The sequence below is a fragment of the Dasypus novemcinctus genome, chromosome 11 (assembly GCF_030445035.2).
Source record: "Dasypus novemcinctus isolate mDasNov1 chromosome 11, mDasNov1.1.hap2, whole genome shotgun sequence".
NCBI lineage: Eukaryota > Metazoa > Chordata > Mammalia > Cingulata > Dasypodidae > Dasypus > Dasypus novemcinctus.
The window spans coordinates 96,436,945-96,451,780 of NC_080683.1; the positions used below are offsets into that span (position 1 = coordinate 96,436,945).

The following is a 14,836-nucleotide window of genomic DNA, read 5'->3' on the forward strand; positions in this document are numbered from 1 at the left end:
CAGATGCCTCCACGTGCCTTGCCATGTGAGAGAGGACTCCAGGATCACGGGTGGCTGGTGTTCTGATAATGCCTTGATCCTCACCCTTTCACAGCCTCAGAACTGTAAGCTTTTAACCTAATAAACTCCCATTATAAAAGTCAACCCATTTCTGGTATATTGTTCCCAGCAGTTTTTAGCAAACTAAAACACCTAGGTATAGAGAAGCTTACTTAAAAGGAGAAAAGTATAACAAATGAAGAGATATATTAAAAGACTTTATTCACAATAGAGAAATTTTACAAATATAGTTTTAAAAAATTATGTGAATCTATTATGTTTTCCATAACATTAGAGATTTATATAAACTTGGGAATGACAGGATGGATTTATATACAAATTAAAAACAATCCATGTAAAGAATGGATAATACACATGAAGAAATCATGACAAACATCATTGCATTCTGTAAATTGTCATATAACGTATATGTGTAATATTAATTCCACAAAGTATATAAAAACATATGGCATACACACAAAATGAAGTGCTATTTTAATTATTCACCTTTTAGGATACGTATATGTATGTAAACTTAACTGCCCAGTTTTGCTGAAAATGAACATGACAATGTCTGCCTAACCACTTTAGTTTAAAATAATTAACAAAAAATATGACTTTAAGTTACATCATCATATTTTTAGTCTCTTATCCTTTTACATTTTTGTTGTATGGGAACTGCTGTCAAAAAAATCCAAGTTTTATAGTTTTAGAAAACCTTATTCTTGCCAATATGTAAGACTTGCTGCCTACTTACAGTGCAGGGTACACACAACCTGATTTTAATACCCTTTCTGCTGCAGAAATTCTTGTCGGCTTTGTGTTCTTTTGAATCAAATTGAAAACAAAGAGAATAAATTAATTTAAGTTGCTAGTTCAAGGACATCCATATGAAAACTGTAATCCAAATATATGTGGCCTGATTTTGGTAATAATTTTTTATACTTTGCCTTAACATCCTGGAAAAAAAAGGACTAAAGCTATCCATTAATTTCCTTAGATGAGCTGAAATACAAGTAGGAGAAGTTATTTGGGTCACAGAGACACCTTATAAGATGACAATAGAGATTCTCCTCATTTGCTAATTTTCTTACTTGACTCTTTGACATATACCCAATGTACAATATTGGAATAAAGCAGGACACACAAGATGGTCCTTTCAGACAAAAGCAGTAGTCTGAAATACTTATTTTAGCTGAAACTCTTAAGTCTAATGAGGTCTAAGAAAAATAATTGTCTTTTTAAAAAACATTAGGTTGAGCCATCTGAAATTAAGGATATTTGGGAGTTTTTAAAACAACAAATATGGCAGTTTCATATGGTTCAGCCTAATCCAGTGATTTATTTGATCACTGCAGGTTAAAAAATTTAGGTGGCCAAAAGTCTATGCATACCTCAGTATGGATCATCAGACTAGCCCTTTCATGGGATATATATAAAATATGAAATAATGTGATAAGAAAACATAAGATATAATCAAATCCATTCTTGAGAAAACAGTTCATAACACAAAACTTAATGTTTTGAAGAATCATATTATTTTGATCAGCTGTAGGTTTGTGTTGCTGAGGCGTGGGTATACCCATAATGCCGCTTCTAAGCTGGGGTCGCTATGTTGAGTTTAACCACACAAAATATACTGTATTTTTGTTTGGCCTAAGTTTACTAGATTTTCCTCAGTTGACTATGAATAGATAAACTGGCAAAGCTGCTTTCACAGAGTCAAATCCTGCTTTCATAAATGGAAATGAAATAATTTACTGCATTTGAGAAAAGGCTCTTTTAACATCTGAACCAAATGGAATGCCTTCTTTTTCTCAAGCAAAAAATAAAAGATGAAATGAAAACAAATCAACTAAAAGCCATTTGAAATTCTCTCTCTAGTTAGAGAGACCCAGTTTCTTCATATATTCAGTTAAAAGCAAAAGCATACTAAGAGTTATACTATTTCCCTTTTAAAAAAATGCAATTCAGTGATACAGAGCACTGCAGAACTGAGAGCTAATCTCATTGTGTAGTAGGGAATAGAAGAAATTAACCAGTTACATGATCCAGAAATGATATGGGACATTTAAAGTAAAATTCAAGAACAATTCACAAATTAGGAAACACTAATTTAATTAAACAACACAAATAAACTGCACTTCCAATGAAATGAGGTCAATATGAGATGATTCTTTTGGGATGACTTTCTAATTTGAATTACTATGTGAATGAAATATTTTAGAAGACATTCTATCAAATAATGATAGACCCGCATAAGGAGGAGGCTGTCACAGTTATAAGATCTATCTCTGGTGGATAGACTAACCAGAATAACATGAAATTGAAAAGGAAAAAAGCTTTTTAAATACTTAATTTATTATTATGGCTTTTTGCAACATGGCAAACATTACAGCTTAAAGCAGACATCATCTCCTCATAGAGGAGGGAAAAGTTTTGCAGTCAAATAAAAATTGCAATTAAGAGGTCATTGGTATACCATTCTATTCAGTTTAATAAAAATGATAATGTAACTTCATGACCTCCAGAGATACTATATTACTTAAAAGACAAACAAACAATGCTGTGGCTCTACTGGCTGAATAATAAAGATACAATAAGGGAACTTAGGTCCATCTATGCTTATGATTATAAACACGAAAGACTGCAAAACAATTTTAGAATTTAGAGTAATCATAGACCTATTAATAAAAATTCATCATGTGCCTGAATATCAGAAAAGGAATTATTAAGGTATGCAGTGAAGGGGATGAAGCAGAGTAAAATATAAAATATCTTGTTTAGTTTTCTTTGACTTCAACTTTCTTTTTATCTGAATGGAGTATAGGGAGAAGATGTGCCTCGGTATTGAAGATCCAATATTTCAGTGGAAGAAGATCATCGTCAGAAAATATTAAGTACAAATACCTGGCGAGAGAAACAGGGATATTTGAGGACCAGGAGACCATGACAAGCTGAGGGTGAAACCACAAATACACAGCAAAACCCACATCAGTGTCTCTATTCATCCCACGGAGAACATGGAGAGAACCGTGGACCACGGAGACCAGTAAAATATATTAAAACCCTGAGGGGAATTTTTCTGTAAACCTACAAATTCTCTAAAAAACCAACCATATAAAACCAAAATTCTGAGGGGATTTACGCAATTTACAGAGTAAAAGACGCTACTCTGCTTTGGTGTTAGAGCTTGAGAAGCCTACAAGGTAGCCCCAAGGCATTAAATTTAAATGCCATTATTACCTGCAGGTAGAATGACATTCCAAATCAGTCATACTTGATAGTATGTCAACATGCTCATGACAGAGACATTGACAAAAAGGACTTGTCCAGATACCTCAGCCACATATTTTTAGAATACTTTTTACTTACTTTAATGTCTCTGCTAGGAAGAAACTCTGCTGCACATCATCGTAACTCTCGTGTCTGAGGTAAACATCTCTGAGGCCTGAATAGCCTCCATTCACTCGGCAGTGACTTTCCAGGGCCTAAATTATGAAGAGGTGGGAAGAAATGGTCACAGTTAAGTAAACTGACTGTCACTAGTTTGTTTTTTTTAAAAAATATATTTTATTTATTTTTAAAAGATACTTAGATTACATAAAATGTTACATAAAAATATATAAGGGATTCCCATATGCCCCACCTCCCCACACCTCCCACTTTTTTCCACATTTACTTCTTTCGTATTAGATTGTCAAATTCAAATATAAAATAAGGATTCAAACCGAATGACTGCTTGTAATAAACTTTTAAGTGAGAAAAAAACCCCAATAAAATGTAAATGCAAAAAAAATATGAAAAACAGAAGGACATATGGACAGCATATCTCACCTAATTGGAAATGTTCCTACATTTAGTTCTGGAATCATTTTTTACTGATTGTTACCATTTCCTCTTATAGTCTAGAATAGAGTTTGGCAACCTACAGACCACAAGCCAAATCCAGCCTGCTGCTGCTTATTGCAAATAAAGTTTTATTAGACCACAGACTTGCCCCTTTGTTTACATATTGTCTGTGCCTGTTTCTGTGCTAAAATGGCAGAGGTGAATAGTGATAGAGACTGTATGGTACCCAAGCTTAAAATTTTATTCTCTGGCTCTTTACAAAAAATCTGCCAACCCTTGGTCTAGGGAGATTATTAAAATCCATCAGGATTACAAATCACTGGTTGAAAAAGTGCACTGGATCAAAAACAACTGCTACTAGAATCAAACCATGTTATTTCTTGAAATTGATTGTGAGCTACTAATTAGTGGTGTTGGGGACAGAGGTAAGAGAAGAAAATGGAGGGCAGTGAGAAAAATGTGGCTGGCATCTATTGCTAAATATATATTTTTCTTTTCTTTTAGTCTGGGAAGGAAGCAGTTGGGATGGATCTGCTGAGAGAGAAGTAATCCCACATTCCTGTAGTTGTTTGAGTATTATGAATATTTGGGAAAGAGAAGGGTTGGGGAGTTTAGGATGAAAATTTAGGTAACAACCTAAAACCAACCTGCCTTCCACTTTGTCAGCTGTCAATCAGTTCACTGTTGCTTGTACTTTGAAATTACATTATTTGCGCTGTTAGCAGATATATTCCTCTTTAGGAAAAGTTATTGTCTACTTACCACATTTCATCAATCCTATTTATGTAGTCAAACAAAACTTTCTATTGTACAAAAATTGCTCTCTAAAACCTGGTTCTAATTCACAGAATGCTGAAAAAAATAAAGTTTAAGACTAAAATCTTTGTAATCAAATAGAGAAAATGTAGAAAATATACTTAGGTTCTTATGTCATTTTTCATTTATTTTTTAGTTTCCTCTTGTGAATTATAACCCTGCCCCCCCCCCTTTAACATGTATAATTATATTCAAAAATTTTTCCCATTTAGCCCAACTACCAAGAAGATGGAAAACATAGACTTATTGAAATTAGTAGAGAAAGAAAAATTCTCCTTGGCTAGAAAAGGGTTTTGAAGGGAAATAAGGCTCTAAGAATGGGGAGCCTGGAAAGGGCAGGCATATCCTCACCGCGGTCTCGCAGGCAGACACTGATAATGAGGATATTGATTTTTCACACTGGAGCCGGAGGGCAGAAGGGAGGAAGCAGGGCCATGAGGAAAAACATTTAATTACCACATTAAAGCAAATTTGAGCAGCAGGCTACATGAATAAAGAAAATGCCTCATGGTTTGCTACTGCTTTAAAGCCCATGGGTAAATTAGAACAATCAATGTAAAAAAGTGCTTTGATTAAATTCCAAGTTAGAAACTAGGGGCCAACTGGGGGAAGAACCTGAAGAAAAGAACTTTTTAGGTTCTAATATTTTTTTCCTGCATTTGTTTTTGGTCCTTTGTACCAATAGAAAGTCAAATACCAGATACACTGAACAGGTCAAAACACTTTTAAATAGAAAAAAAAAGACAAGATATAGAAGAAATGGGTCAGATTTGCTGTGGAACATAAAGACAATGGCTTCGGACATCTCCCGGAAGAAAGAATAACCACAAACCTTTTTCTTGGCTTTCCATTGAGGTTCTTAGGCGACAGGCTAATGAGAACTAGATATGATAAATAATAACACCCCTCTTCCCCACAGAAAATTCTGTAAAGCTACTTCATTGTTATAGAAAAAGAGTTGCTTCAGGGGTATTTAAACAAGGCCCTATCGTTCTCCTCTTTCTCCTTCACCCCACTTGTTCTTTTACTTGTTCTTTTACTCCCACACCTTAACAAGGCCAATGCCGTAGTTGAGAACACAATGTAAAGTTCTACAGTGGCAGGGGCTGAATGCCACTCTAGTCTCCTTAACTGTGGCCTCGGGTTCCTGGACACAGCTCTTCTGTGTAAAATGGGTGTAATGTGTTTATTGCAGGCACAAGGGCTTTTCAGAGCTTTAGAAAGGCCTGGGCTGCTTACACTTCGTGAGGTTTTTGGTAAGTTAAAAAAAAAAAAAAAAGGAAAAATGCCCAAGAGGCATTTTTAACCACCAGAAAATAAATAAAATACCCTTATGTCAAAAGTCTTAAATTTTAAGACTTTAGGAATGTGAAACTGAAACTGGGGAAAATCAGCTCTCCTGGGCCCTCATAACAGACCCTGAATTTTTGTCGATATCTCAACAGCGGAGGCAGCTGCGTGCGGAGCAGTGAAGTCCTGCCAGTACCTTATTTTACTGTGCTCCTAGGACTCCACCTCTAGGCACGGAATCACCTTGGTTTGTGTAAATGCTTATGCTGTTCGTGAGGGGATGTGAGTGGAATGTGCTAATTGCAGGGAAAAGGATATGAGAATGTTTATAGTGACTGGAGCTAAACAGGATAGAAGATAAACCTGACCTTGAGCGGACGTTCTTTTTTTGGAAGGGGTAGTGGTAAGAGAACAGCAAGCAGCATGAGTTAAATCATCACAAATCACACAGCATTCTTGTGAGGACAGAAAAGCATTCTCTTATCTTCCAGAGTCCATGAGAGATGAGAAATAAATGGCTGGTCCATGGAGATTCCCAAAAGGGGAGGCATCTTTGCAAATAATGTCACTAAGGCTGTCTGGCTGGGTTCTGTCTGAACTCAAGGGTAGAACACAGATGACGAGGCGAAATGGATGTATCAAAGAGATACTGTAGAAGAGGATCAAGCCTGGGGATGGAGGCAGGGTGAGCTGGGAAGACAAATTGTTGCCAGAGCTGATTTCCAGGTCCTTGGTTACATCATAAGAAAAAATTCAGAGATGCAGCAGTTATAGAAAAGAGTTTCATAAGGGGAAAGTACACACTCAGACGTGCTCGAGGTAGGTAGGGATGCATGCGCTCTGTTCTGGGGTTCCTGGCTTTATGGGAGATCATGGAGGGTTAGGGTCTGTGCTGACTGGAGTATTTGAGACAAAGTGGGGGAGATTCATTGGGTGGCTTGATTTCTAGGGGTTGCTGGCGGTGCCTCATTTCTGGCTGCTGTTAAGAGCTCTGCTGGAGTTAGCTGCGCGAGGTGACGTGAAAGCAGGAGGGTGGTGGCAGCGGTGCCCCTCCTGCCCCTAGCTGACTCCTGATTCCTTGCTTGTGCAGGTCAGCAGACTGTTGCCCCAGCAGCTCTTATTAGGTGGTGTTTGTGTAGCTCATTGTGTTTTCTGTCCCTCCTCCATAGGCCCCTAGTCTAACCTGCCTCAGCAGCACCATTCACAATAGTCAAAAGGTAGAAATCACCCAAATGCCCACCAACTGATGACAGAAGAAACGAATGTGGTATATCAGGGGTTCTTAACCAGGGGGTCTGTGAGCCTTAACTGAAAAAAATCAACTCAATTAGATGTCCAACATGATACACCTGTTGTCTTGTCAACTACTACACCACAATTTAACGTTCTTATTCAAGATGAACAACAGCCTGAACATTGACATGTCTTTAAAAAATAAAATTTAACTTTAACTTTCCTATATTTTTGATGTATTGGATTATTACTTAATGTGCTAAGAAAGAAGCACAGAAGTTTAGTGTTATATGTTTTTTTTTTTTTTTTAGTATCTGTATTTCAATATTTGTAACTGATTTCCTTTCTAATTTTATGTGTTCAGAAACATTCTTGTGGGAATGTGTTGGTACAGGTGTGATATATTTATTAAATAATACACAGGATAGTGTGGACTTACTATGGTTTTTATTTTGATGTAGCACTGTTCTGAGTGCAGTAGATAACTGCCTGCAAAAGGGTTGATAAGGATGGCAGAGATAGTTTTATGATGCCGTGGGAAAACTCAAATTTCTAAATGTTTGCCCAAAATGTTTGAACAGATGTTGAACCATGATACCAGGTATTGAAATTATGGGAAAGTTGTAAAACAAAATTTTGAATAATCCTAACATTTAATTTAAAGGCATGCCGATACTGAGTGTCATAAAACCATTTGCCACTACATTCTGAGAAGGGGTCTGTGGTTTTCATCTGACTGGCAAAGGGGTTCATGGAACAAAATATGTTAAGAACCCCTGTGATAGCTCCATACAATAGAATATTACTCAGCCCCTGAAATGAGAATAAAGTACTGATTCATGTTACAACATGTATGAACCTTGAAAATATTTTGCTAAGTGGAAGAAGCCAGGTACAAAAAACTTCATGAAACTATTGCTTTTACAAAACACAAAACAAATGCAGAGATCTTGGGACTCAGGCAGGTGAGGGAAAGACAACAGAAGGACTGAAATGAAGGTAGGAATACTCGGGAAAATATAAATTAAAAAAAAAAGAAATGGCAAACTATGAAAAGGGTTGTCTGTGGAAGAAAGAAATAGATAAAGGATATAAAGGTGCTATTTTTATTTACTTATTTACTTTTTAAAAATTTATTTACCCCCCCCCCCCCCCCCATTGTCTGCTCTCTGTGTCCATTTGTTGTGTGCTCTTCTGTGTCTGCCTGTATTCTTATTAGGTGGCTCCAGGAACTGATCCTGGGACCTTCTGGAGCAGGAGAGAGGCGACAATTCTCTTGTGCCACCTCAGCTCCCTGGCTTGCTAAGCCTCTTATTGTCTCTTCTCTGCATCTCTTTTTGTTGTGTCATCTTGCTGCATTAGCTCTCCACATTGGCTGGCACTTCTGCATGGGGCAGCACCCCACGTGGGCCGGCACTCCGCATGGGCCAGCTCGCCGCGTGGCCCAGCTTGCCTTCACCAGGAGGCCCTGGGTATTGAACCCTGGACCGCCAATATGATATATGGGAGCCCAATTACTTGAGCCACATCTTCTTCCCAAGGTGCATTTTTAAAATCAAGAATTCTAGAACAATTTAATTTAAATTATGTGAATGTATAATTTAGTTCATTTAATTTAAATTATGTGAATGTACAATTTAGTTCAAAGTAAACATTAAATAATTAAGCAGGCAAACCAAAAAGAAGAGTGGGGGTAGGTCTTTGAGTCCTGCTGTTGAGCACTGGAAACCAAGTCATGAGAAGAAGGGGTAAGGAAGTGATGGATGAGGATGGGAAGGGTTGGCTGTCTTCAGAAATTTGAAAAACTTTAATGTAGAGGAGAAATGGGATCTGCCCCCCTCTGGTATCCCTAGAGCACAGAACATGGTAAATTCTGGCTCAGAAAGGGTAACTTTCTAACATCATCAAGCATTAAAAAAATAGAATCGTCTACTTTATTAGGTAGTACATTCTTCTTTGCTGAACAGTCCCAAAGAGGAGTTTTTTCTTTGAGTGGAAGGCTGGACTCAGCGATTTTTAAGATCCCCTTGATTTTTTTTGTGGGGGTGGTTCCCCAGAAAATAGAGACAGACAAGGGTTGGTTACAGGACGTTTACTGTGGAGACAATACCAGCAAGTGAGAAGAGCACAGAGTGAAAGAAGGAAGGAAGAATGAGTAGGTTGCAGCTGTGTGCAACTGGAGTTCAATCTTGCTGGAAGCCCCCTGAGAAGTCTAATGATTGAGGGGTGCCCCTGATGGTGTAAACTAAACCCCGACCCCCTTCTAAGAGTGCAACCAGTGTGGGCCGGGAGCTCGGTCAGTACAGCTGAACAGCACTGGGTGTTTGTGGACCTCGCCACTGCAGACGCAGCTGAAACACGGGTGCAGGGGATGTGAAGTGTGAGGAAAAAAGTGCTGCCATGCCCGCCAACTCTGATTTTTGTGCTTTAAAAAAAGCAAGAGCCCCCAGTACTCTTCCTTCATCACTATATCTCCTGTAAGTGACAAAAACAAAGAAAAACAATTTCACATCTTAAGCTACCCTAAAGAGTTGACAATACATAAAAAACCATAACACAAAAACCAACCATATTATCTCACCAAGAAACCTGTTAAAGCAGGCAAGCAAAAAACTTCCTGCCCACGTGGGAATAGAGAGCTACTTATTTTTCATTTTTGATCAATTCTGTCATGCATTTCATTTTAACATCTCTAAAATTAGCGTTTTATAATTGAATTGGCAGTGTTGTTCTAGGTGTATAGAAAACAATAGTCTTTCTTACAAATTATGGCATTGTAGATTTGATGAAATGCATTATTCCTGGTATTTTCAACTAAAGCTGATATTTACAAGGTTAGTATTGGTCTCTAAATCCCATTGCTAGCCAATTCATGACCAGAAGAACTCCCTATCACCAAAACGTAAATGAACCTCAATATATTTTTCAGAGAACAGAAATTTAAAGGAATTGGAATTACAACTGATTAAACATAATGAAACAACTTTGCAAAAAAAAAAAAAGCATAAACATTATTACTTATGACCACCAATTAATGATAAGACACACACTAAATGAGACAGTTATAAGCAAAATTCATCAATGACTTCCTCAGATAATAATTAATTTTTACACAAAGGCAATATTCATTTTAGATCTCCTGAGAGGACCTATTCCTAATGGACAGTTTTTAAAGACAGCTAACTTTTTCACAGAGTGCTAAAGAACAGGAGAGTGTAATTAAAGCATTTTCTGTTCTTATCTCTGGAATTTCTTCCCCGCCTTGTTTTTTTTCCTTCAGAATAATAGCTCTTAAAATTAAGTGTTGTTTGATGTGTATCCTAGAAGGTGCCTGCTCTGGCATCCAGCATACAAAGTGTTCAAAAGATTACTTTGGGAAGATTAAATATTATATTCAGCAGGAAGAGAACCAAAAGGTGACAAAGACAATTAAAACAGTATGTTGGATGAATGGAATGCTTATAGATATTTAGAGAAACCTGAGAATAGTGAAGGTTATTTTTACATGAAGTACTTCTATAAATTTTCTCTAAAAGCTACATTTAAGGAGCTAATTTTTCTAAGTGAAAGCATATACTTTCATTTCAATGTGCTCCCAAATAGAAAAAGTCATGTAGTGCTTTCTTGAAATAGGCAACAGGTAGGGGAGAATATCCCCAAGATGATAGTAACCATCCTTTCCGGAATTATGTGATAATCATTTCTATAGTCATGGAAATTTAATTTCATTCCTTTCTAGATGGCTCCTTCAATTCAAAGTCCTTCAGTAGGTATTTTTATACCATTGTTTCATAAAACAAAACTGAAGCCAGGGATATAGAGTGATTTAACTGAAAACATCTAGACTTGGATGGAAAAACCCCTGGCCAAAGCTTTAAAAAAAGAAAAATGACATTAAAGTTAATATACCAGATTTATAGATATTACTGAACATTTTTTACTGACACCTTTATCTGTAAGAAATTCAGCAAATTAAAATGTTACCTCTACGGCTTCCCAGGCCCATTTCCGGTACTTTGGATCATGAGTCAGTCGCCACATGTACATATAAGTCTCTACAACCTCTGGTCGTAGGATGTAGTACTTTTCATTTTGTCTTGTAGCAATTGCTTCGACACCACCATCAAATCTAAAAGCTTCAGGTCCCAGTTTCACAACTAAAGGACATGCGATGGAGGACAAAGGTTACCGTCTCAGACAATGTTCAGTGTCTGTAACTTAAATGGAACTAGAAAGTACTTAATGACATTCCGAAGAAATGGCGACAAAAAATCATTTTAAGGAATAAACGCATCAATACATAATATCCAACATATTTTTAAACTTTAATTATCTAGAAGAGCCCATTTTTGGAAAATGGTAACAATCCATTTTCTTTCATTTAGCTACCTTTTATAGAGCACCCACAGGGCACCAGGAGACACTTCCTATTAGGTAGCTGGAACATCAGTCATTGGGAATTCTATTGAAAGGCCAGGGTGCTTCAACCTCCTATTTTATAAATGACCTTCCTCATGGGGATACTGGGAAGATTAATAATAGTTTACAAAATACTAAGTTTCTTTTTGCTCTGGAACAGAAAGCCTTACTTAGCGTCATTTACCTAAAGCAGGGCTCACAGTAGTTGCCGAGGGCAGGGAGAGGGTAGAAGAGATGTGATGTGGGGGCATTTTTGGGATTTTGAGTTGTCCTTAATGATATTGCAGGGTCAGATGCTGGACTTTATATATCCTACCATAACCCACTGAAAGTACTGGGGAAGAGTGTGAACTACAGGGTAAACTATTATCTGTGCAGTGCAGCAGTGCTCCGAAATGTGTTCACTGAGTGAGATGAGTGCGCCACAATGATGAGGGAGGTTGTTGGTGTGGGAGGAGTGGGGTGGCGGGGTGGGGGGTATACAGGAACCTCTTATATTTTTTAATGTAACATTTTTTTAATGATGTATCTATCTTCAAAATAACACAATTTACAAAAATGATGGGGTGGGGGGTGGGGAGTGAGATATAGGGGAACCTCTTATGTTTTTTGTTTTTTTATGTTTTTTAATGTAACATTCCTTGTGATCTATTAACTTTAATTTTAAAAAAATTAAAAAAAAAGAAACAAAACAGATAGTAATTGGGATTAAAAAATTTGAAAGAGAACTATTATTATAGATATGGAATATTCAAAAGAAAAAACATTCCTGCCAATGATTAACTTTATAAAATAAACAAATATCAATTAAAAAAAAAAATAAAGCAGGACTCAAGAGATTAGATTGGCTTAATCTTCATTGCCTGGATTTTTGTTTCTTGGTAAACTAAGCTTAGATGTTTTTACATAGGAACTAAAAGATAAATTCTGAAACAAAAAGATAGATTCCTTTAAGCTGTTTAAGTCACTATCAACAGGTTTCATCAGGCACAGGGGCTATTTTTCTTAATGGCATTAATGACAAAGTCCCTTACCAAATTAAAAACATGTGGGGTAGACTACAAGCGAAGAGTAACAGGTACTTACACGTGCGATTATAAGATTCATGGCAGGTGCGGGCAATTTCAGCCCCAAGTTCAAGGTAATGTGAAGCCAGGCTGGCTGGAGCGCTGTCAGCCCCAAGAGCAAACATGCCCCCAGCAAAGCATGTCAGGTGGCCCATCTTGTGCTCCAGGAGGCCCCCTTTCCACTCGGCGATGTAAGTCAGTCCCCCGCTAGATTTGCGGATCAAGTGAGTCTCAATTGCCTGAAAATCGTGTTTATTTTCAACTTTTTGTAATTTCTTTTCTCATTTATACAAAAAACACTCCCAATATTAAAAGATAATAAAACATCGCTCACAATTTGAGTTTGGTGTTACAAATCCAATTCAACCTGAGATTTTATGTTACTGCTTTCTGTATTCTTTTAGTTGCTGCCCTATTAGGGGTGCCAGCACAGGTGGCTTTGCTTGGGTCTATGACTAGACACTTGCAGGCTTTCCACCCAAAAAACAACCCTCACCTCCCCCCAATCCACCAGCCAACTGTGCAGTGGTGACAGCTCCTTAAGTGCAATTTCCATTTCCACCAAACCAGATCCTCCTGTGGATGAGGAACAGAGCACATTTGATGGGAGACACCAACTAGAAACCTCCCTTACATTCTGAGGGGTAGCAGAATGGCGTGGCAAAAAGGAGCTGTTCTGGAGGTAGACTGCTTGGCTCTCCATTCCAGCTCTGATACCTGCTATCTGTGCAGCTCTGTGGGAAATTTACTGAACTATATCCCTAAGTCTCAGTATTCTCATCCATAAAACAGGAATAAGAGTATCTACTGAGAGGACTCTGCAATTTATAAAGCAGTTGGTACTGTGACTGGAACTTATGTCATTCATCTTCATCATTTACATCTCCATAGTGGTGATATTTGAATCAAGTTCCTCCACAATAATTCTATAATATTAAAAAGAATACTAATATAAATGAAAAAGTATATTTTTAGAAAAGGATAAAGACCTTTAAATTTGGGAAAAATGGTAATCTGAACAAAAGTAATTTATACTTTTATGACTGTCAATATTCCTTTAAACTAGACAGAGAAAAGAAAGTAAGCCTTATCTCTTAAAGAGCAAAAATGAAAGGGTTGTTTGAATTACTAATTTCTACTTATTGTAAAAGGAAATGCTTCCTCCCTCCCCCACCAATTACTTCATAGAAGAAAAAGGGTCATGATTGTGCCTACACTTGTAATACCACTATCCAAAAAGTGGGTTTTTCAGGAATAATAGACACAGGAAAAAAAACTTCTGATAGAGAAAATGAATACACAGGCAGATAAAATCTTTTCAACCTTTATCAGAAAATAAACAAATGAAACCATGATGGTCAGAAATAAATGAACATGCTACTGTGCTCATTAAAGGTGGTTAAGCTAATTTTATTGATGGTCTAGTTCTTAAATTACTTCATTCTTATTTAAGGCATCTTAACATCTTAGCTATTTATACTTCTCATAGCACAAACTGCAATAAAGTCCTTCAAGCAGATACTTGTTCATCATCCAAGAAATTATTCTATGTGTTGAGAGTAATAGCTTTTTTGAGGGGCATGGATTATAGAAACATTATTACCACATTATAGATCTTGAATAAAAGACTATGTTATTTCTGGCATGGATCTGACCAAGTGGCTACCTCTTAAAATAAACTACGATGAAGTTCCAAGACCTTCAAAGCAATGGTTTTGTGTGGCAATGGGAAAATGTAAATAAATACAAAGGAGGAAAAAAAAAAATAGTCATTAGGGACCCCACAGTAACTTTGTGTCCAGACTACAGAGAATTGATTAGGAAAAATGAGCTCTGTATGTTTTGTGATTTCATCTTTTTACATTAAGGTGATGCTCTTAGACTCCTAATTTTCTGATATATCACCTGCCCAGGTACCACTCACTGCTGGCAGGATGAGCTTCCACTGCTGTGGATTCTTAGTATGGTTTCCTCGTAGGACTATGATAGCCTATTTAAAGTTTCAAATATTTTTTTAGTAAAATAACCAAAGAAAACATATTACTCTGGGATTAAATGCTTCCCCAAATCCATTCTGAATCTAAACTTGAGAAACCTTAGCTCTAGTAACTCAACTGCCC

The 14,836-nt window shown here is 37.0% G+C and overlaps 1 protein-coding gene across 1 annotated transcript in view; it reads right to left on the bottom strand.

Annotated features, from left to right (window-relative positions):
• Window positions 1–244: 244 nt before the first annotated feature.
• The window catches only part of MAN1A1 (mannosidase alpha class 1A member 1), a 201,697-nt gene continuing 187,105 nt past the window's right edge, over window positions 245–14,836 (bottom strand). Inside the window, exons 9-12 of the mRNA XM_004450482.5 lie at window positions 12,736–12,955; window positions 11,215–11,387; window positions 3,415–3,530; window positions 245–2,949 (exon numbers count right to left, since the gene is read on the bottom strand). Coding sequence (XP_004450539.2) covers window positions 2,823–2,949; window positions 3,415–3,530; window positions 11,215–11,387; window positions 12,736–12,955 — 636 coding nt within the window. The 3' untranslated portion in view covers window positions 245–2,822. The remainder of the gene's footprint in view (window positions 2,950–3,414; window positions 3,531–11,214; window positions 11,388–12,735; window positions 12,956–14,836) is intronic.